Source organism: Lissotriton vulgaris, chromosome 10 (assembly GCF_964263255.1).
Source record: "Lissotriton vulgaris chromosome 10, aLisVul1.2, whole genome shotgun sequence".
NCBI lineage: Eukaryota > Metazoa > Chordata > Amphibia > Caudata > Salamandridae > Lissotriton > Lissotriton vulgaris.
Genome location: NC_141698.1, coordinates 105,988,449 through 106,012,853, shown reverse-complemented (window position 1 = coordinate 106,012,853; position 24,405 = coordinate 105,988,449). Strand labels below are relative to the sequence as shown.

Below are 24,405 nucleotides of genomic sequence, written 5' to 3'. Positions count from 1 at the left end.
GAGCCACACACACACACACACACACATAGAGCCACACACACACACACAGAGGCACACACACAGAGCCACACACACCCCCAGAGCCACACACACACACACCCCCAGAGCCACACACACACCCACCCAGAGCCACACACACACACCCACCCAGAGCCACACACCCCCACACCCCCACCCAGAGCCACACACACCCACACCCCCACCCAGAGCCACACACACCCACCCCCACCCAGAGCCACACACACACCCACCCAGAGCCACACACACACACCCAGAGCCACACACACCTACATCCCCGTAGCCTGGCTGCCTCGCGCAGATGGTGGTTCTGTCAGCAGGGGGAGACGGCGAAGGAGACAAGAATGGGGGCAATCAAACAAAACTAAAGACGCCTCTCTGGTCACCCACGCTCCACGGTAACACCATCCCTACTCAAGGCACAGCCCATAACCCACTGTGCCAGCCACGCGCTCCGCGTGCTGTAGAGCGCTAAGAGCCCCCGCCTCCTCGGCGGAGTACGCAGCGCTACATAAATGCTACAGTAGAATGCAATACAAACAGCTGCATGAGAGGCCCGCGGCTGCCGCCGTCCAACACAAGGGTGCCTGCGTGGACCGCGTGGGGGCCACAGGGGCACACAAGGGGCGGCAGTATTCAGAGCCTGGCTTGTATTTCATCTCACTTTTCCTGTTAACGGCGTGGCACGGCGTGGCACGGCTTGGAAGGCGTGTGAAGGAGAAGCCGCCCCGGGATCGGGTTTCCACTCCGAGGAGGGGCCGAGACATCACTCTGGGCGCTAGGCGCTTCAACTGTGCCCGAGAGACGGGAGGAATGCCCAGAGAGGCGCGGCAGGCCGCGTCCTGCCCACCACGGGACCACCGAGGGCCGGGCTGGGCCAAGATCCGGTGCAATGGGAGACAAGGGGCACTGCTCAGAGAGCGCCTACAGCCGTCGGAGTCTGGCACTTGGCGCTACGGCCGAGTGAGAGTCATGCACCCAGTGCACATAAGGCCGCACTGATGGGGAAGGTAAACATGGGCTGGCGTCCCGCCCACCTGGAACCGAGGGCAGACTGCGCACAGAGGTCTTCAGGATGGGGGGATTAGGGGGCACGCACAGAGATGACCACATCCCATATGACTCGTCACTAAACAAACATAATGCTTGTCTCAGCGCCAGGATCCCCTCGCGGGTAACATGACCCCTCTGACTCCAGTCCATTATGGGCGCCCAGATCCGTAAGCGCTTCAAGGCAGCGCTATACACGTGCGCAACACTTAATAGGGAAACGTCGCTACGAACGTGTAACGATGGACTGGCGGTCGTAGGTCAAGACATCTCCATCCGACCGCTCTAGGACTGCAGCGTGACTCTCACAGCTCCAGGACTGCAGTGTGACTCTCACAGCTCCTCTCACAGCTCCAGGGCTGCAGTGTTCACAGCTCCAGGACTGGAAGGAACGGGGAGAAATGCCGCAGCTGCGAGATCAGCGAGAAGGCATCAGACTGGGAGGGAGGTGGAAGGAACGGGGAGAAATGCCGCGGCTGCGTGATCAGCGGGAAGGCATCGGACTGGGAGTGGGGTGGAAGGAACGGGGAGAAATGCCGCGGCTGCGTGTCCTCGGCTCTGGCAGGGCAGGGAGAGGCTGCAGGAGGTTCCTGACGAGAAAGGAGCATTATGTGAACCCACCCGCTCGCCCTATCTCCTAGAAAAAAATGGCGGCCGCAAACAACTTGAAAAAAAAAAAAAAAGGAAACCCCCACAATGGACCCACCTCTTCGTGACGGCAAAAAAAGGGGCGGTATGAGAAAAATTCGCCGGAACGTCCACGAATCGCCTCTTACAATGACGGACAGATCTCTCTTCCAATGGCTAGCCTCCATTTATGGAGCTAGCCAATGGAAGAGAGAGGCGGTGCAAAGCCAACAACTGTTCTAACAAAAGATTTCGCCTGCGCGAACGCTGCTGCGCAGCGGATCACCAGGCGAAACCTAAAAATATTACTGATTTCCACGACGACTTTTGCAGACTGAACAATATTTGCCTTGTTAACTTGAGTGACTCCTCTAGGTCTATTTTTGGTTGCCGCAGCACTGACAATATGTGTTTATTTTCGGCCACAAATTCATCAATCTGTACAATAAAGAGTGCTCTCTCTAGTTGAAACCGGTTTCGTTGGTCAGCATGCTCCGCAGACTTGGAACACTCAATGAGCTCAAAAACCCCACGGCTCTCTAGCAGAACTGGTGCTCGAGCCCTATTTTCCTTCTTTTATTTCTCTGGGTGTACACCACCGAGTCCTTTTACTGTTTCCATTGCCTATCTTCAGGTGGATGCTTTTCAAATTCAATGTATCCCAGGCAGTCGGATCTGTAAAGGTAAGAGCCTGGGGGCTCCGGTTTTTCTTGTCCCCCGCCCCCTTGGCCAATAGACGTGCTCCAGAGTCGTCTAAATGCCGTACGGCATTTATCGTGTTATTAGCATCCAGGACCACGCCTCTTCCACAATACATAACTTGTCTTCGGGCCGGCTTTTAGTGCAATGACTAGCCCCGCCCACCCTCCAAAGGCTATAAAGGTGTGGTAGGTGTCGCTCTTTTCTGGTGCTCGCTGAGCCCGACTGAGTTATGGAGCCGGGAGCATCGGGATGGATGCAGGAGGAGTTACCGGGCTGCAGGTAAACACTCCTACCAAATTATAGCAGAAAAGGACAGTGCTTCCTGTTACAAACTAATGTTTCCTGGGCGATACAATGTCTCGCTCCGTACAAAATTCACCAGCATGTAACAGAAACTCCTGCCTTGCGATAATGGTCCATCTTGCGTGAAACGCGTCCCCCATCACGTGCCGCCCCCCCATCATACCACCTCCGCATCACTGAAGTGCTCTTACCCATCACTGCTGATTACCGCTACCCGCGATATTTTTTATCGTAGGTATATGAAGGTATAACTAAAGTGCACACTTTTTTTTCAACTGTGTGGCCTCGACACTCTAATGTACGTTTCAACAATCAGAAATTTTACAAAAAAATGGCAACATACTTTGGCTTTGTTTTTTAAACTTATGTAACGTGTAGGTTTCAAAATTGAGTACGTGGCTTCGAAATTATACTAACTGGCAGCTTAAACTCGTTTGAACCCAGTTATAAACCACTTTCCAATACGTAAACATTTATTTAAAGCTAATTTCTTGCAGTAATGCGATTTTGGGATTTCAACTGCTTCCAAGCACAAACTCACTTCAATGCCCACCAGATGGAAGGGCTATTGGGATGGTGTGTACTTCTCACCCCTTCACAGATAAGCGATTTAGCTACAGCTTCCTGTTGAACCATTCTTACAGAGGTTGCTGACAGGCAGGAACGGGCGCACGGACAGCAGGAGGGGGGCGGGAACGGACAGCGGGACATCGCGCAACCCACCCCTGCAAAGGACACTTCCGAAATGGCGAAAACAAAGCTTAAAAAAAAACGCCCACAGCGGCATGACGTGGGCAAACGCCTAAAATTCTCGGGAACGCCCACAAATCTGCTCCTACATTGACGGACAGATCTCTGTTCCAATGGCTAGCCTCCATTTATGGAGCTAGCCAATGGAACAGAGGGGCGGGACAACACACACATACTGTACACATAAGATTTTGCCTGCGCCGAAAAGCTTCGCGGTGCGCAGCTTTCGACAGGCGAAACCTAAAAAATGCTTGCTGCAGTGAGCATAAAATAAAAACGAGTTTTCTTTGGGTTTAACTTGCAAGAGTGGGCTAAATGATTGAAGTGAACAACAAATTAATAATTCTGTGTATGTCTGATGTCTAACTAGCTCCTTACGTACTGGAAGGGAAGCACTTTTTAGGAGACAGAATGATACACCAAGCATCCAATACAGTGATGTGGGAGATATTACTTCTCCGAAACCCACTGTGTATTTTTTCTTTTTATTGCAAGGGTAGTGTCAGAGGTTCTGTTACGTTCTCTCGTCTTTTTTAGGTCTGGCATTTGGCAAGGGGTTTTGATTTTACTAAAATTATAGAGTTCATATAATGACTTCTAGGGTCTGTGGACCAGCTCTCTTCATATATTGATCAGCTGCTGTTGCTACTTACAGCAAATAACATGGAGCAGTGGTTGTCCTACTAAAGACACTGGCTAACTTGAGTGAGGGACCACATTCTTTACTTTTACAATGACCACATCCACACAAAGTAGTTCCCTTAATTATCATTTCTATGGAAAGTGTGCTTCGTGAGGCCCAAAAATTTGTTTTTTACCCATGTTTATTTTTAATAATGGCAAGGGTCTGGGAGCGCTTCCAAAATAAAGACTTGCAAAAGCCAAAACAAAATATAAAAAGCATCGGCACATCCAAAAGTATGGCATTCAGTTCCAGTCCTGCTGAATTTGCCTTTGCTTATTTAATTTGTGGAATCTAAATGTTACTTTTGTTTGGCCGTGAAGTCTCTGCTATATATACAGAACCCGCTACCTTAATCAGGGTATTTTAATGGGCAGTGCTTTTTTGTGCTTAATGGATACTTTTTTGCTCCTCTTCTGTTTCTGCCTTGCTTCCTAACCTTTGGTGGATGCACTAGGAGAGCCGAAGAAGCTTTCTAGCTTTTAATTTTTCATTCTGATTGTTTGAGTAAGACAACTGCTGAGCACTTTGTTAAATGATAATTGCATTTGTGGAACATCTGTAGGCTAAGATACATTAATGTATTCTAAGGTTGGATTTATGTTGTAAAACATTTTTTGAAACCTTAAATTTCCAGGGTGCACAGACGCCATTGGTAATGGAGCAGAGTGATGAAGGACCGCTTAAAATGCAAGTCTCTCAAGGCAACCCACTGATGCTCTCTCATACGCTGCAGCAGCTGGTTGGACAGGACACGGTCAAAGTAGAGTTGGTTCCTGAGAAAAAGGGCATGTTCATCAAACATGTAGAATATGAGGTCTCAAGCCAGGTAAGCATGTATTTAATATACCAGTTCATTGTTTTAATACACAATAAACAGCACTGTGTTTATATGTGACCTAGTCAATGCACTTGCACATTGTGAAGTTGTGTGCTCTGCTGGATCTCGGTCATTCTTCAACATTTTCAGGGTGAGTTGGCAACATTGTTGTCTATATGTCCCTGATAAAACATCCAATTCCTCCATGTTTTTTTGCTTTTGAGGACACCGGCGGGCCATATATATCAGTTTTTCCAATATGCAGCAATTGTCTGTTCCCGCCATTCACGTGCAAGATTTGGCGCATATGCTGATCTCCAATTCTTAACACTTGTTGGTAGTATGAGGCTCATGCCCACAAATGTGCATTGCTATCTGTACTGTCCCGGGTCTTTCAATAGGTTCAGGAGTGCCATCTAAGGAGTTAGACGTATTCAAAGTCCCAACAATGTTGACAGCATTTGTGCCATCCTCTCTTAGAACTACTAAGTCATCCTACAGCTCCACTCCACATGAAAAAAGACTTCTTCAGTCTGGTGTCATCAGAGACTGAAGGGGAATGAGCCTCTGTTTATTTTCCAGTCATGGTCCGGTACAGTATACCCAGTGTAAGTAGTTGTAGGGTATCAACAGGTATCTCTCAGAAACAGCATTCTTTCCTGGGGCCATCTACACTCCAGTCTCACTTATCTAGTTCCCCTGCATCTTCCTCTAAACTCTAAGTGTTGTCAATCAGTGAAGGGGGACCAGCTATCTATATATTGTTGTGATCATGTGGCCTTTCAACCAAGTGTTATTTTACTTTAAATGTAAAAAACAAGACTTTAAAAGTAGAGAAACCTCTGTAGACTCCTGTTGTACTAGATGACTTGTGGTGAAAGTTGAAAAAGGTGTCTACGGTGGTTACTGTACCATTCTATGAAAATAATTTAAAGCTAAGACTGTGGGATACAATACCATCCACTTCCAACATAAGATGTATTGACTCTCTTAATGTAATAGAAGTAACCAGATAGCCCCAGTTTTTGCTTGTTGTGATTACGATGTACTTGGCTTTGTCCATCCCTCTCTTTCACTCTTCCAGCTCTTTCTACTCCCCTTTTCATCTCCCTCGCTTTTATTTTCGCGCTTTCTCTCTTTCTGTCATTCGTCTCTCTTTCACTGTTCAGCTCCGTCTTACTATCTCTCCCTCTTTCTACCCTTCTTAATCTCTCTGGGCTTCTTTCTCACTCTCTTTCTTGCTGTCGTGCTCTCCCTTTCCTTCCTTTGTTGTCACTTGTAACAGTTTCATTATTGTACGTTGAGACATCCTTTTAGGTCAGGCGTTTCTTACAACTCTGATCTAGCGGGCTTGGTTCAGACCAAGGAGTGACCATGCATGTGACTGTGCGGGGTGTTTGACTAGCAAGTGCTTATTGAATACGTACACAACTATGTGTGTTAAACATTAGCAAAATGGGATGGATCAAAGCTCTCACTGCCGATCCAGCAATGGGTCTCCTCCTGGAAATGTAGTCATCCCTGCAACGGATGGCTACTCCAATCCAATTCATAGGAAAACCGCTCCGCAGGAAACGGAAGTTAGTGAGAGACTTTTGTATTTAATGCTCTTTTTAGATTTATTTTCACAATTTTCAAGTTTTTTTGTTTGTGTAGCTTATGAATTGCACCAAATCCCTTAAGTGAAAACTATCCGGATTGTATTGTGTCATCAAAACCCTGTACACTTTCCAGTTCTTATGCAACTCTAGAACATTCAGGGAAGTTAATGTTGTTTTTAATATATTCTAATAATCGTCCCAGCCCTGCCATGGCACTGAGCATCCCCGCAAGCTGTCACAAGAGCGATCATGGTACCGGTCATTATGAGCACCATTCACTACTCTGTTGGCACCATTCACTACTCTGTTACTCTTACTTGCTGCTGCATTCCCCATGGTTGATCATGGTCTTCAAAAAACCAAGACAAATTTAATTGGAAAATCACAATTTAATTGGGAAATCATCAGAATGGTTTACTGTTTTTTCTTCTGACCACCACTATCATCTGCAGGGCCATGTATCTTCCTAATCACAGCATCCGTGTTACTTCCCACAAAGCTTGATGTTGTTACTGCTTCTTAATACTTGCCTACTCCTTTTGTCTTAATTGTCTTCTACCACAGATGGACTATCTATCTTACATTGGTAACTAAATTTAAATACTCATTCTATCAGTTATTTTCTTTTTCAGGTATTCTCTGTGTTTTTGTTGTACTTTCACATTCTGACTAACCTCTTAAACTTGTATCTCAATTTATTACCTCTGCTTCCTGGTGTTGGATCTGATTTTCATTACTTTAGCTACTAATCCCCTTCTGGCCGGCCATTCAGCCCCTTTTTGTTTTACCTGTAGTAGAAGTTTTGGTCAGGTCAAGGCTTGCATATGTTAACGTTTTGTACACCAGAAAAACCACTACCTTAAAGTAGATCTGTTTCTAAGAACCAAATGTTCTGCGGGTTGGTTGGTGGATCGTTTAGCAAACTGAGGCCAAGCCTCCTGTGGTATAACAATGCACTGATGAGTCGGGCCACATCACCTTAAAAAAACGTTAAAGGTTTCGTATTTCCTGCACAAAACATACCAGAGGATATTGTAAGGTTATCTTTACCACCATGTTATAGTCTGAGCTATACCACCGATCACCCTTGGCATTCAATTTACACCTTCTAACCTTCACAAATCCTCAGCTTATGACTGAGCAGAACATTATGGCCGCAAATTGATCTTAGAATGGCAATTTTTTATTGCATTGATCGTATTAGACGACTTCGAACTGCAAACTAATTTTACTGCTTTTTCCCAGCCATGTGAAGGGAAACCAGTTTCCAAATCGAGGTTGGCATGTGATCTTTCAACTTCAGTCAGACAATCAATGAATGCATTATCTAGCAGATGCCAAGCAGCAGTATCTTGGCACATTCATCATATAAGAAAGCTGGCTGGTGTAGTAAGGTAGTCATGGTGTCCTCAACTCACACTTCCAACAAAAACTATTGTTTAGGTATTTGTCAGTGGAGGGAGAGAGACGGACTTTATTGAGTCTGACCTTGTTGAAGACTTTATTTCTTTTCTCCTTCATGGCAAGCCCACCACCATAACAATGTACAACATTTCTAGCTACAATAGACCTTTTCAAATGGAAAATATTGCTTATCTGCAACAATTGGTTTGCAGTTTATTCTAATGTATAGTGACCTTTCATGTTGCACTATCAAGGAAGGGTTTTTTTCATCACACTTGTGTCAGGGCCACCCAAACACAGACCACAGGTGGAGGAAAGATGTATTAGCATAGCATCTATTTGGGGGTAAGGGGGTCAGTGTTTCACTATTGCAATGCTACAAGATAATATTTCACCTAGTACATTGATGTAACATTGCATTGCAAGTATATATTTACTATTCTAACTTCACCTATTCTTACCTCACAAGGTAAGTGAACATGGCAGGGAAAGTCAGACGCAGCTCAGATGGGGGGAAAATACATTGTTAGCTTCTGTTTTGTTTAATTGTTTTGCTTTTTATCGCATGGAAGTAATATCGATTCCATTACAAGGGCCTACCACTATATTGTAAGTAAATATAGATTTACTATTCCTAACTCGACCTATACTTATATTGTGATTGTTGAGCGCGATATAGTGGCATTCAGTCTGTAGTTTATGTCCCAGTGCCGCGTGCCAATTTGAACAACTTAACCTATAATTTTATGAGACCAACAAAAAGATGCTTGGGAGTATGAACAACATAGCATAAATATGCAACAGAAAAAGCTACAAATAAATGGGTACAGTTAAGTAACATTTTGCGAATTGCACATTGCATAGGTAGGAGACATTTACATAGGCATACATTCATCACATCCTGGGGCTTCCTGATCACTTTCAGGCCGACTTCCATGGTCTTTCTTTGCCGCTGCACATCCCATTTCAATCCCAGATTATGGCGATGTTTCCACAAATCTATCCCTCTCATCAGTTTTCCATATCCCAATTTCCACTTCCCTCTGATGCAAGTCTGTATTTCCTCTTACTCCTCTGCGTGCTTGTACCAAACTCTTGCTTCTGGTACTCATGTGCACATGCTAGTATTTGATCTGCTGTCTCCTCCAAAATGCACAAATTAATTGCATCAACTTTGACTGTTGTCTAGTTTATCCCATGAACTATGTGGAAGGAGCAGTAGGGGAAGCAACCCTTTAATGTAATGCAGGATTGGCTAACACCTCATTTTCAACCCCTCAGCATGCAGGATTAGAAATGCTACTCGTCTCTTGAAAATTAAATAAATTGTTGACTATTTGCTGTGTTTCAACCCATTTTTAACAAAGAATAGGAAGTAAATCTTTACAAAAATCTATAAAGATTACCATGAAGTCACCAAGATAGTTCATTAGGTGAACGCCCGCCTCTGAAAACAGTCTTATCTTATCAAGGCAAGGCAGACTCAGCCTTCCATCTTTCTAAGGCTGTTAAAAAAAGTACCATTAGAAGTGGCAGAATTACAGTGTGAAGCGCTATGCACACACATGTTGTTGTCTCCAGTTGTGCAAATCGCTTTTCCTTGAGTCGCCTTGTCCTGGTAATGTATGTCAAGCAGTAGTTGAATCATACGCGAGAAATTCCTGCGACATTTATTTAATTCTTGTTTAGAGCACAGACATGCAGGTGAGAGAGGTCCAATTTCCATCTAAAGCAAACAGATGTTTATTATGGCTCTGAAGTGCATGACACCAGCCTTTGTTCTCTCTTCCATCTTGCCCAGCCAGTCTATTACAGGATACTCTTTTCTTTCAGTTCGCTCTTGGAGAGATTGAAAACATCTGGATTCAGTTTCCAGATGTGCTGGAATTAGATGCACCTTTTAGCACCCAGCTTAAATGATTTCCTAATGTCTTGGCAAACTGAACTAACACACTGTGCAACTAAAACCAGGTTGCATGTTATGCATGTGGTCTTGGTGGTGCAAAGGCATACACTGCAAGATTGTATTTCATAAACCAGACTTGCATTCACTTAACCCACCTGTTTTTTGGCTTCTGCTCCCTATAGCCATTACCAGCCTGTCTTACCAGCTGTGAGTGAGAATATTAGTAAAGTAGAACACGGTGAAAGTTATTGCTGCTTATTACCCAGATACAATATACACAAACTTACCTAAAATGTATTTTGTCAGGCTCCGAATCCCCTTCCTTGTCAGGCTGTATTTCAACAGAGATCATCGAATACAAATTAGCTCCATGTTAGTATGTACATTTGGTTGTTTGATACACAAGCTGCCTGAGAGACCTCTTCAAAATGTGTTTTCCAGTGCAGGTATGGTTCTTCTGTTGCAGATCACAACAATTGGATGTTATTCTTCAAGATCCGAGCATGAATAAAATGTAGAGTCTCTTCTAATTCTCCAATGAATGTATTCACCCTGCTGTTCAAAACACGGTGCACCCATTCAACCTGCGATTCTTGTACTTGTTAGAGACACATTGTAACAGGCTTCTTGAGGCTTGTGTAATCTAACCTTTTACAGCATCTATGAAGTTAGGAGAAAGTGACTAGTATCCACTTTTCCTAATCATGAGACAGGCAGCAGCATCAGCGATCATTTTTTCTGCCTTTATGGGATGATTTTTTAACACTGATGACCAATGTTGGTCCCTAGTTTTAGTTCTGGTGGGCTCTTTTCAGGCATGCACAAGGACCTCTTCAGCTGTCAGCAATTTCATATTGTTATCAGAAGTAACACACATTAAAATAATCTAATACATGAAGGGGCACTTTAAGCCATTGCTCTGTTGCAGTGCCATTCAGATACTGGGTCAGCCCCCTGGACAGCATACTTGCAGGAGGCAATGGGTGAGCCCCCCTTCACTCGTTGGTTATCTTGTCAGTGCAGCTGGTGGGAGTCTGGTGGAGCGCTGAGTGACTTCTACATTTGGCTGTTTATAGTATCTCTCTGCCTCTGAGAGGAGTAACAGCCAAAAGTCAAAAGATTCCTTTCCAGTTCCCAGCATGCATAACACATTGACCTTGCAGAGAATTGTTGTATGCCCCACTGTGAGGCCAGGGACTGAAACTTGACTACAAGCACCTATATTATTATCGCCTCCAAGCAGTGCCATTTGCACAGATTGTTTAATTTGTTCATTTGTGTCTAGTTTAAATGTGTTTATGACTCGCATCCATTTTGGGCCACTTCACAGACCATTTTAGGGTGGCTTGGCATCTTTGTGTATTCCCTGCAGCACAATCATGATCATTGCCAAGTGCATCCTTGACACTGGTTTAGTAGGGTAGTAAGACATATCTGTCCTCTCTGTGTACCAGTCATTGGTGAACTTACTCCGTTTTAGCAACTCCCCCACCCACCAGAGACTTGTTCCCCATGTCTGCACAGGTCAGTCAGTGGCGATTTGCTTGCCCTGAGCACTACCTTGTGCCAAGAGACACACTCCAATGTTAACCTCGCCATGAGCTGGTCTGTAGCGGCAATGGCCTATTCTTGGGTGAATTTTAGAGTAGAGTTGTGAATTGTGTTCAGCTAATTGTCCCTCCTCAGAGGCTGAATTCCAGGGCCTCTCGAGGCTGGAATGATGGCAGTCTCAGTTGAATGTACCCGAATCAAATAACACACCTGTATAAATGTAGGTCCCAATTACGACCCTAGCTGTCTTTTAATTGCCTCTGCATTTTGGCGGTCCAACTGCACGCTACCCTGGCGGTCTAACCACTGGATTACAAGCAGGGCGGGCAGACCACCGCAAAGCCACCGTCAACATGTCTGCTCCGCGGTGGCAGTGGCGGCCCATAGAGGCGGGCCAGGCATTTTCATCATTTCCAGGCTTAACAAGACCTGCTTTTCTGCTGACCTTTTCATGGTCGGGACACCGCCATGAAAAGGTAGGCGGAAAGGCAGGTTTTGGGGTGCTAGGGTGAGTGTGCCTTTGAGACATGTTGCTGGTGCCAGCTGTGTTTACCGCCATGCCATCAGTACTGTTGCGCACTCTGTTTCTCCTGCAGACCGTGCACGGAAACATGGGGAGTTTCAAAATGGCCGACATTGGCTGCAGGCTCTTTCCTAGAGCCACAGCAAGCCGCCGCCATAACTGCGCCGCCGACACACCACCAGCTCCACGGTCTGGATGATGCAGCAGTTGGGATGCCGCCGGCTTGGCAGAGCATTCCCGAACGCCGTGGCGTGGACTGGCAGTGTGTCCGCCAGGGTCGTAATTAGGCCCTTATTTTTGTGTTCTCGGTGTAACAGTTCCTAATTATTTTCTACGACATATCTCTTACCTCTAGATTGCACTAGGATTAACGTCATGTTGATTGCTCTGCTGAAGATGGTGTATTCCCATCACCTGGTCACCTTCCAGGCATGGTTCTTGTGCTAATTCTGTGATTGGAATCAAGCTGCGCCTCACTTACTATGCTCAAAAGGCAGAAACCGGTCAGAGGTTGCATATGTTCTCGCCTGGAGAGGACCTGCCCTGGCGGCCCGACCGAACTGTTCTGCTGAAGCAGGTCCAAGACTGATTTGTGGATGGATTCTCTCAGTCTAGAGTGGCATAGTGGGCAAAAAAATGATGGACTATAGTATGGCCTGAATATTCATCGGAGGCTGAAGCACACACCAGTTCAGTGCTCTGTAACTCTGCTGTTCACCCTCTCCACCACTTCCCAAGCAACAAGAGTAGGAAGGTGAAAGAAGTGGGTCTTCTAACTAAAGTCTAAAAATATTCAACGCGTAGTGATGAATGAAATAAGTACGAAGTTCCAGATGAAGGTCGCATTAACCCTTCCCTAAATATTCACTGCTGGAATAATTCCACAGCCTACTTGAGAGGGCATCTTCCAAGTTTGTTTTGCCAATGCTGCCAGTGCCAACTGAGCAGAAATCGTGTTTTCGTTTAGTTTTTAAGGACAACAAACCTGAATCGGTTAAAGACATCCACATATCAGATGGATGTCTGATCAAAAGACTCTGTCTCCACCACATCAGCAGCCAAGGGGATGCACTCAGATAGATCACCTCCTTCGTCTTCGGAAGGACACAGGGTCCGCCTACCACCTTTTACCACCAAACCCTTGGATGGGAAGAGGTGTGGCGCAGAGGCCAGGGTGACTGACTCCAGAACAAAGGGGTTCACGGTTCAATCGCAATAGCTCGCTTAATCTTCCCGACGGCCCCCAGCTCCTTGACACTTTCTGGTAATTGTTTGCACTTTACAAATACTGGGATTATTATTAGTTTGCGGTGTTCCCTAGGGCTCATCCCTCAGCCCTACACTTTTTAATGCATACATGACCTCACTGGCCAACATTGTCTGATTGCACAGTCTCAATATGATATTCTACACAAACTGATCCTTTCCCTCACTGATGACCCTACCTCCACCAGGACCAACTTCCACAGATGCATGACAAGCATCGCCGACTGGATGACGGACAACTGCCTGAAACTGAACACGGACAAGAAGGAAGTATAGATCTTTTGGCAACAACAGCAACACCTGGAATGACTCCTGGTGGCTGTCAGATCAGGGACCGGTACCCACACCTGCTGACCACACCAGAAACTTCAGAATCCTCATTGATAACAAGCTTACCATGAACTCAAAGATTAACACCATCTACTCCTCCTGCTTCTTCACTCTATGCATGCTACGGAAGAACTTCAAGTGGCTTCCCCAGCACACGAGATTCACCATGACACAGGTTCCTCATCAAAACCAGACTGAGCTATGGCAGTGCTCTCTTGGTAGGAATCGCCGCACACCTCAAACATAGACTTACCATACAGAACGCTGCAGCAGCCAGACTCATCCTCGACTTCCCCTGACAAACCCACATCACACCCCACCTCAGGCGCCTCCATTAGCTCCCCGTACAGAAGAGATGCCATTACAAGCTGCTGACCCACGCACACAAAGCTCTACACAACCATGGACCTGCCTACATTAACAAGCGCCTGAGCTTCCACCAGTCATCAAAGACTATGCTCTGCCTCCCTTTAACTTGCCCAAACTCCCTTCATTCACCGAAGCAGAAGTATAGAGCACTTCTTCTTCTACATTGCTGCAAAGACCTGGAACAGCCGCCCCATTAATCTCCAAACCATTACCTCACTTCCGGAATTCTGAAGGACCCTCAAGACCTGGCTGTTCGAATAAGCCTTCCGGGACCTTGAAGCATGTGAATTCACCATCGGGTGAATAGCAGCACTATATTAAACTTTATTGATGTTTAAAAATATTCCACCTATATCTTCCACCAATATCTGTCCTCTAGAAAAGAAATAGAAGGGATCTAACAACACACCGGGTAGCTTAATGCACCAAGATAAAATGGATTCAGTCATAGTATCTGCGGCTCAACTTGGGTCAAGTAACTCTGCTGCACCATGCCCCCATTAGTGACAGGGTAGAAGGGAGGGAGGGAGGGAGCTGTGGACAAGTGCATTAGAGTTTTTGTAGCAACTTTAGAGCGGCATATTCAATAGCAATTCTAGGTCGTTATCAAGTCTAGAATACATTGCCATTGTCCATTCTAAGTAGGATTGCTATTGATAAGATAGTTTTATGACAAAAATGCCTGTTCACTGCACAGAACACCGTGTGCCCCATAGCAAAAAACTGAATGTGCCGAAGAAAAATGTATTCTGGACTGGCCGGAGAATTAGGGCTAAGTTGGAAATGTTGAAGAGGGTCTCAGAGGAGGGTGGCTCGGGTTATCGAACTTTGAGCTGCATTACCAGCTTCAGCATACAACCGGATGGTGTGCTGAAAGCGATAACTGTGAAAAATCATTACTGAGTGGGTCCACACAAGAGGAATTTCTAGTGGCAATACACATGGTGGTGGGGGTACCATATTGAACCACCAACAAACCTAGTCCAGCTAGTGTGGTGCGGATAGTGTTCTCTGCCAATCTCCTGTTTCCAGAGATAGAGGTTTGGTCTCTGCAACTATTTAAACGTATAAGACCAAAATATGTTGATATATATAGTGATATTTTCATTACCTTCTTAGAGATGTTGGGCAACTTCGGAGGGAGACTTGGTTAATTCCTTTGATATACCGAATTAGCTGGAATTGAGCTAAATACCTGAAAGGAATTCCCCAATGTGCATGTGAAAGCAGATCTTGAATTCAATAGTAGGTATGGGACAATATAGGAGGTGGGCCTCTCAGATATATAAAACTGAAGCTAGATAGGTAAAAAACATCTGAACATTAAGCAGCAGTGGGGAAATGACCTACAAGAACCTCTTAATGATAATGAACTGATAATAACCTACCCATTTGAAGGCAAATCCAGCAACACGAGGTTCAGATTAATAATCTTTAATATTTTACATCACATGTATTTAACATCACAGTAACTGAAAAAGAGATATCCGAATTGTGCCCTAGCTTGCCCACAATTATGCTTCTTTCTTGCATGCGACATGGGCTTGTAGGGCATCAGTAACCTACTGAGAAAAAGTGACATCTATCTATCTATCCACTGAAATGACAGTTAATGCAGAACTATGAGAGGAAGGGTTAGAACGTTCAGATATTTAAAACGTGGTATGGCCAGTCAGACAGAACAGTACATCCTTGAAAAGTTAGATGGGTATCAGAACAATATATGTGTGAAATGAGAAAGATGTGGGTGTAACGTAAGTTGCATTTGACAGAAAATTCAAGCGGTAACTGTTGTTCAGTGTGTATTATACAGTTACTCAAAATAATAAAGTTGTAAAAAAAAAATCTAACTTGTTATGATGGACATTCATGGAACAGTATTGCAACGCTTCTAGGCAAGGTTCTAGAAAAACTCAGAGCAGAGTCTGAGGATATTCTGAAGGATGGTAAGCTTTCATTGATATGTGGATGAATTCCACCAACACAAATGTTCGCCACTTACTAATGGGTGGTTTTGAGGCACTACAGATGGCTTTGCAATATCTAGTTTAGGCTGGAGGTGCTGGCCAGAATTCTATACAAGACCTTTGACTCCCAAGCATTACTTGACATATACCTAGTTGGAGGGTTTTTATGCGTTTAAAACAGATTGAAAACCAGTCAAATCCCAGAGAACTTTAAAAGAAAGACATATTTGTATGAGCCACAGTACATTTTAAGAACAGAAAGTTTGCCCACTATAAATAATATTTAAAACACCAAAAACCACAACTGAGATAAAGTACCACATGACATTTATACAAACGTAGATGTGCTCCTTTCATCAGATTGCAAGCCCAGCTACAAAGAACCTAACTGGTCGAGAAAATTCACCCCCTCCATGTCCCTGCTGGTTTGGTGGTGGTAGGTAAAAATTCAGCATCATTTGCTAGTATGACAGGGCATTACCACAGAAAGTTACGTGTTGGGTATAATTTGTTATGAGCATTCCTTGCAGTGCATGGCAAAACTCCTATGCGTACCTCAGAATGAAAAATACCACCAACACCTCCATGCTCTTCAAGAAGAGATCCTGAGAATGCTACTGAAAGATACTATACGGATGCTAAGAGACCAAAGGCTCTACTGAAGAATTTTCCTGGTAACAAAAGACTTACCTAAGGCTAAAAAGAGGTCTTCAAGAGACCTATACATGAAAACGTAAAGTACATCCTACATGACACACATCAGAATGATTATCTCGCCTCAGTAGACTGAAAGGGTGCATAGTTCCTATTCTAAACCACTCGATATACTGCCATTACCTTTTTTTTTATGGTAAACCGTCCACAGTAGCAGGTGAAGTTTTGCCTTTTAACCCGAAATCTGCACCTTGAATTTTCAACATTTGTATACCACTTAAAGTTGCATGCTTTTTTTCGTTTAGGGATGCAAATGTATAACTATCTGGGCAATTGATTACTGAAAGATTCATCTCTGCAGGAGATCACCATAGCAATAGCTAGATCACTTCATGTCATGAGGCAGTTGACTTCACTCTCAGTATCAGCAAATTACCTCACGCTTTCCAAATCCATGGTTTTTCTCTGGACTGAAATTCCAGTGTTTGACACCAAGGCCAAGCTTTTGGCAGAATAGAGAAACTGACTCAAGCTACTAGCTCAGTTAATACAATATCCTACTATCTGTGCAGCCAGAAAGTAAAAATACCTACTGTGATGCATATCTTTGTTTGTTTCTCTCATCCTCATAATTCACGTAATCCAGGAAGAAATAGAGGTTCAGTGTCACCAACTCTCAAGCGATCAGCACAACACTGTGCAAGTTGCAGACTGGATGAGTCCAGCACTGAGAGTGGGGGCAGAGCAAACAGCATCCTCTCAAGAACCTCAATCGGCATCAACTCGAGAACCAATTTGTCCTGACCACAAAGGAGAGTCTCAAGTGATGGAGAACTCCTCTTTAGTAATTTACAACATACAGTCATTTGGCATAAAAGGAATAAGCTACCTATGAAAATGATGGAACTTAAGGCAGTAAGGTTAGCCTTCAAGCCTTTCTTCCTTTTGTCAGGAGCACAGATGTTCGTATCTACAGAATCAATATGGCATGCTTGATTAACATTAGAAAACAAGAAAACATGGGATCTCTGGTATGAGCCTCAACAACACCTTAGCAAATGCTCTCATCAGGTAGAATCGGAGTGCATAGAGGAGAAAATATGTGACAGGCAAATGTATGCAATATGTTGGCGCTGGGGCACTCTGGCATGAAGCGCTATTCCTCAGAGTGCAAATTGCCCATTCATCACAGTCCGATAGTGGTAACCTGGGAGCTCAGAGAAGCGTTTTCTATTTGCATAGACTTTTCAATAAAAGTGTCTGATGTCTTATCTTCTCATGAACATGAGTCTTCTCTAACATCATTATTCTAGGGCACCCTCCATGTACCAGAAACAGTGAATCAGTGAAAAGCCCGTCTGTATTTTCAGCAATAAAGTGTACAAAATTTGGAAGGTGCTCCTAAAAGCCCTTGTAAGGATTCTGCAACAATTGTATATATAAAACTATTTCAACAACAACTCTCCTGTTTCACCATTAATCCATGAATCTTACATTTCAGATACTAGGATTATGTCATGAAGTCTTTTGATTTTCAACATTTCTTAAGCAACATCTATTTTTAATGCCTCTTGGTTTAAATAAACTTCAGGTGTTTCAAAACACTGCGGCCCGTCTGGTCCAGTATATGGCACCCAGAACAGCCTCTCTCCAGCATCTACACTGGCTTCCCATATGCCAGATAATTAAGTTTAAGATATGTTGCATACAGCACTAAATGGCATAGGACCTAGTTATTTAATTGAAACGTATCCCCTATCAGCCGAGCAGATCCTTACGCTCGAGGGAGAAATCCCCCCCTATCACCCCTGCGTTAAGAAATCCCACACGTTGGTAAAGCCTTTTCCTAACTTGCTCCCATGTATTGGAATCTTCTGCCTTTGCACCCTCGAAAGTGCGCAGACCTCTTCCTTTTTACAAAACTTCTGAAAACTGAACTCTTCCGCAAATGATTCCATTAGTCCTGAGTCTCATCTCCCAGAACGCGGAGATACCCCTTAGGGGTTTGATTCTGGTGCTTTAGAAATTACATGAAATCAAATCTGCCATTTAGCTCTGTGGATGTCAAAATGAAAACAGTAATCTGATTCTCCTGTTCGTTTCCAAGATAAATTAACGGTTTATAATGGGTTGGAGTAAATGCCTGTGCTGTACACAGACTGAAAACATAGCTTCTCTTGCCATCTTACATATGAAGTTCATTCAACAGCATGCAATAGCTAGTCAGTAATTAGGTGGGATGTCAGTGTTTTTGCTAATTGCAAGAAACTGTGGATTATTGGTTGTTGAGGGTGGATCGGTTGGGCCCATGTCAAGGGTTCACCACAGCTCTGTTGCTCCTGATTCATCACATAGGCTGTGGGTCATAGAAGGTAGTAGCCATCTGTTTGAGTTCCGGTCCCAAATAGTTCTTAAACCCATACATGTTGCATACCTTCTCTGTGTCCCCACTTTGACTGGCAGAGGATTTGTTTCAAAAGTCATCCGGAAGCTGTTGCTGCCTGACCTTCACGAATTACAAATCGATCTCTGATTTGTTGGTTAGAGGTCTAGATACTTCAAAGTATTTTCTTCATTCTGTCATTGTTACTCAGTGGGTTGTTTTGGTTGATTGTATGGTCGATGGCTTCTATGTTCCATTAAGGGTTCAATGGGATGGTGCCCCGTTTGGGTCAGTGAGTCATGCCAGCTGTAAAGAATAAGTTAGTAGGTGAGTAAGTCAACTACTCGCTTACAGGAGCTGAGCTAATATATTTCCAGTTCTGGATCCTTGGATTGCTCCTCGGCAATGCAGAGTGTTTACTTGAGATTTCTTGTCAGGCTTTTTACCATTGGGGCTAATGTGCCATTATATGCTGTTGACCAATTCTTTGCTAGAGGTATTGTTGGCATTCCTGGACGAGCAGCCAATTATCAGTCATTATTTCCTATCTAATTCCACGAGGGTGTGTGATCTTTTGCATCTTTGGAATTATTTTCACAGCAGAGTTGTTGTTTACTTTGATTTTTTTAAATTTATAAAAAAAAAGATGTTCTGGCTCACAGCACGCAGGAAGTGGCACCTATCTATGGCAATCGAGAAGGTTGCACTTACTTTATTCCATGAGTTTTCACAGACCTTTTAGGATACATTGGGAGCTTGCCCTTCTTTGATGCATGAGACCTTAGGATACTTCTTGTATCACTTGTAGGTTAATTGCAGGAAGCCAGCATGTTCCCAGCATTCTTAACTTGAACTTCATCATGCCTTAGGGATTCATGCAGGCTACTTACTGATTGAATTCGAGTAGAGGGATTGTATCACAAGTGAGGGTTCCTTGAAGCATGAACACTTCCACGACATGCTGATCCCTTTGGGTAGAGTGGTTGCTGTGATGATTAATATGTTCTTCATTATTTTCTTCCTTTAACTTCTCTTGGGTGGTGGCTTTTCTGCGATGACATAAAAAAAGTTAGTGGTAGTATCTGCGCGTGGCCAATCCATGATAGTTAGCCACTATTCCTGCTGTAGGAGTGCCCATATTGCTATCCTCTGAGGTGAATGTTCAGCAGAGGCTTTGAAGAGTGGTACCAGTGTTTTTTTCCATGAATGCAATAGCTAATAGCCCATTATGATGCTAATGAAAGTGCTGATGGTCCCACAGGATAGATAAGGCCTCACATTCATTTCGGATTCTTGGATGACCACTAACCCAAAGGACCTGGCATCTACCATTTGTAGTGCCTACACTTGTTAGTTGGAAAAGGGGTCCTTTCCGCTACATGAACTTAGCTTCACTTCCAAAGTGAGACTTTCTTTAGCAGGTTGCGTAGAGTTTCAGGGATGGCTGCTAAATTTGATTTAAGTCTGTTACAATACGTGCCATCCTGTCCAACTACCCACCCACATCTTCCATGCTGGAGCAAATAGGAGGAATGTTAATTGTGTTCTCTTTTAATCTGTTTTGAATCCCTCAGGTGGGAGGAAGTATGAAGACTTTTATGGTCGGTTTATCAATCTCAATGGTCCACACCCCTATAATCTTTCTGTTGGGCATTGTGTTGTTTTGTACACAATGTATGCAGATGTCATTGCGGAGTCTTAGTACCCTTCACAGCCTCTGTTAACACTCTTGAACCTTATTTTAGAACGTATTTCGTGTAAAGCAGAGAACAAGACATTGCTACAGACTCAAGCCTACATGTGTGTAGAATGTGGTGCTTTACCAACAGTCTTGGAGTTTGATCCAGTAATACGCCACATTTAGAACCATTTCAGAACTATTGCATTTCCTTTAACCCCTCCCATGCGGCCGCGATTCTGCGCCAGTGCGGCAGAATCGCGAGTGGGCGGGTTTATGACGGCCACCAGCCGTCATCAGCACACGAGCACCGTAGTGCATGACGGCTGGGGGCCGTCATCAGCATGGAAGGGGTTAAATCTGATGATCTTATCAGTGGTGGGGGGTGCTGTGGCATTCTCTCATTATGATTTTCGGGGAGACGCGTCATTCACCTGTCCCATTTGTTAATTCTTTTATGACAACAATAGGAAATCCCCCAAGGTAGGGTCGTGCACTTGTTAAGTTGTCCCAGATGCTTCTCTTTATTTTGAGTTAATCTTCCATGTGTCCTACTATATGGATTTGATTTGCTAGTGTGTCAGAGGGTCGAGGACTGCAGTCCCATAACGGACTTTTCCTCTTCCCTACAGGACTGGACTGGCCCCTTTAATTCTTGCTTTGCCAACGAGGTGGTCGGCCCCGCCTCTATGACGGGAAATCATGTGCTCCAATCAGGAGCAGCTTTTGGGAATAGAAGGGCGGACACGGAAGACGCCGTCTCGCTGGTGTTCGGGGACTTTTCCGCCACGAACGGAGGACGGAGAGTAGCAGAGGAGAATCCGGAGGACGAGGCTTCATCGAACGGTGTCCACCCAGAGGATCCGGGAATTGCAGCGCCGCCGTCGAAAGAAGGTCCGGAGGTCCGGAGAAGCCAAGGCGAAACGGAGGAGCAGGAGGTTACCCCCGAGCGAGGACAACAGCGAGGAGAGGAGCCAAGAAAGCCAGGAGGCCAACGATATCGCCGACCGCCCAGCCACGCGCAGGAGGACGCGTGGCTACCTCACGTGCGTAACCGTTTGCGTACCTTGTTCAGTTTCAAGCGGGGAGGGACCGGGTAGGAAGGGAGGCGTCAGACAAGATAAGGCATCTGGTTGCACTACACCCTCGGGTGACTTAAGCTTTGGTGGTGGTGTCTGTGCGAATCACGAAACGTACTCCCTCACTCCCCCTCCATATCAAGTGCTTCTTAGTGCTGTGTAGTAACAGCCACGTTTGTTTTCTTTGTGTGCATCTCGGTGGGAGAGCTGGAAGACGGACCCCCAGGGAGAGAGCCAAGGTGGAGACCGAAGCCCCCAGGACAGCCCCCAAGAGAGACACTGTGTACCCCTGTTTACTTTCATTGAGTGGACTGTTGTGCTACGAATAAACATTCCTTGCCCACTTCATAGTCTTGGCTCTGTCCATCCTTGTACCAAAAGGTTACATAGTGCTGTTGTTTGTACTGTGAAGTTCTAAATGAAATATCACTGTCTTGCATTGACACCCACGGCAGCAAAGAGTTCTCCGTCATTCAAACTCTTGTCAACGTCAATAAGTTGCAGTCGCTCATCCCAAATGCTTGCAGTGGTGTATTGTGTGTGCTGTTTGGTTGAATTTGACAATCATTTTTTGCTACTCTAAAGCGAACTGTTGCCCCTGTGTTGTAGCTTCAGACTTTCGATCATTATTATTTCAGACTGTTGAGCATTGATTATTTTTGAGTTATTCTGTGTCCCCTACGGGTACTTTTTGTGTATTTGAAGTGCTCCTCCTAGTTTTATCATTACTCCCTATCTCGCAAGTGCACACCCAGGTAAAAAAAAAGCAAAATCCATTATGGCATAATTTCGAGAAATATTATGAATTTGGTAGAATGTGAACTTTGTGAATTTTGCATATTTCGTTGGTGCAATTAACATTCCTTCCAGGTTTTGTGCTAATCAGGGTAAATGTGCATAATAGTAGTTTTTTTTGTTTTGTTTTTTAATACAGTAGTTTCTCCCCTTGGACGACTTTAACGTACCTGCTTACTCCTCAGAATCTGCTTAGTATTCCGGCTTTCTGCAGTTGAATTCCAGTCTTGGCTGTCACTTGTCACTTCAGTTGTTATGGTCTGCCTGTTCTTGTGGTTCTTCCTTTACTTTTTTACTGTTGCGAAAACAGTTTCCTGGACCTTTTATTTCTTTGCTGGCTAACTTTTTGCCACTGGAGCTGAATGTTCCAGCCGCTTTGTAGTAAGCCAGCTGATTGGCCTCTAGGATGGAGGAATGGGAATTCGACGAAAATTCAGTAGAAACAACCCTGCTACCTTCTCTGGTAGTTGGGTTGAGAGAAAGCTTTATGGTGCCCGCACCGCCAGATCTCTACGGGTGGAGCCGCAGGCCTAAAACCTCAAATCCTTGACACCAGAGAGGCAACTAGTGCTAATTATGCGGAGGTTGAATGCTTAGTGCCAAACGTAAACTACTAATTTGAGTTTTTGTACTTTAAATTAAATTGTGAGCGTCCAAGTAGGGCAAGGTATCATTTTTCCCCCAGTCTGCACTCTCAATAGTGCACTTCAAGACCACCCATCCTCCCCAGTTGAATCCATAGTTTAATGATTTACTTAACCTAAATTGACCCTGAATATGAGTTAGGCGTTGTGGTAATTACCACACAGCAGGGTAAATAATGCCTGAATTTACTGCCTCGTCTGATCACGAGTTAAAAAACATGTGATATTTATCACTGGCTATTTACAGCATGTGATATTTAGCATGTGACGAAAAAGAATGAATGTCATAAATAACACTCAATTACAAGTATGAGAGGTCATTGAAAACCAGTGGAAAATATTACCTTATAATAGCTCAAGTCAAACTCAGGTGGTAGAAATTCCTGAGTGTAGGGAGGGAAAGAACCACTGTAAAAAAATATCACCAACCTAATACCTAGACAATAATGCAAAATAACAAAAATAACTAAGTGCATGCACTTTTAGAGCTGCAAAAATTAAATCACACATACCTGCTCAGGGCCAGACCTTCATACATCTCCATGGACAGGTGAAGCTCAAATGTTGATTGCAGCAGCTCATGCTTCAATTCTGTAGTACATCCCCATGGATTGAGCACTTCAAGGCCACTTTATCATGCTATGCCGGATCCCTGTTCTTCTACCATAACACATTCAGCATGAGGGTGGAAACCAGGCTATCAGTCAATGATCTTATATGGCGCAGCAATGCAGGATGAGAGCCAAAATTGAAAGAGTAATGCTGGAACTCAAACATAAGTAAGCATGTGGTTCATAGTGTTGTGAATGTATCTAGGCCCCTAATTAGATATTCCCGATTTATGCCCTTATGTGGTTATAACAAAACATATCCTTATAAAGGCATAAGAATCATATCCATATTAAGTCATAGCCAATGCAGTCCAAATACGGCAAGGCTACTCCCATAGACTCCTAGAAAGTACAACGCGTTCTTAAACAAACCAAGCCTCCAGCAGCACAGGAATTCCCCCTGCTTCTGTTTTGATTTGTCCTAGAACTCCTGAAAGAACTGCCAGTTCTTAGTGACGTTTTATGTCCAACCTTACGTCAAACTCGGCACCTTCCAGGTATAAATATACCAACATCTGCCTTAAGCAACACACGGTGGTTTGGAGCAGATCGGCTATCTACTTGCCCGACGCCCTGCTGATGCGAATGCCGAAGGAAGCCGACCCTCCCTGCTGACGCACTGAGAGACGCTGTCTTTTCTCCTGCCGAGAAATCCAGCTCCAGTGTTTCCCGGATACCCTCGCGGGTTACTG

The 24,405-nt window shown here is 44.5% G+C and overlaps 1 protein-coding gene across 3 annotated transcripts in view; it reads left to right on the top strand.

Moving 5' to 3' along the window:
- SNX8 (sorting nexin 8) overlaps positions 1–24,405 on the top strand; it is a 167,309-nt gene that overhangs the window by 67,800 nt on the left and 75,104 nt on the right. For all 3 annotated transcript variants that reach the window (XM_086940614.1, XM_086940615.1, XM_086940616.1), the window contains exon 2: positions 4,770–4,961. In XM_086940614.1, the coding sequence (XP_086796740.1) occupies positions 4,791–4,961 (171 nt within the window). In that variant the 5' untranslated portion in view covers positions 4,770–4,790. The remainder of the gene's footprint in view (positions 1–4,769; positions 4,962–24,405) is intronic.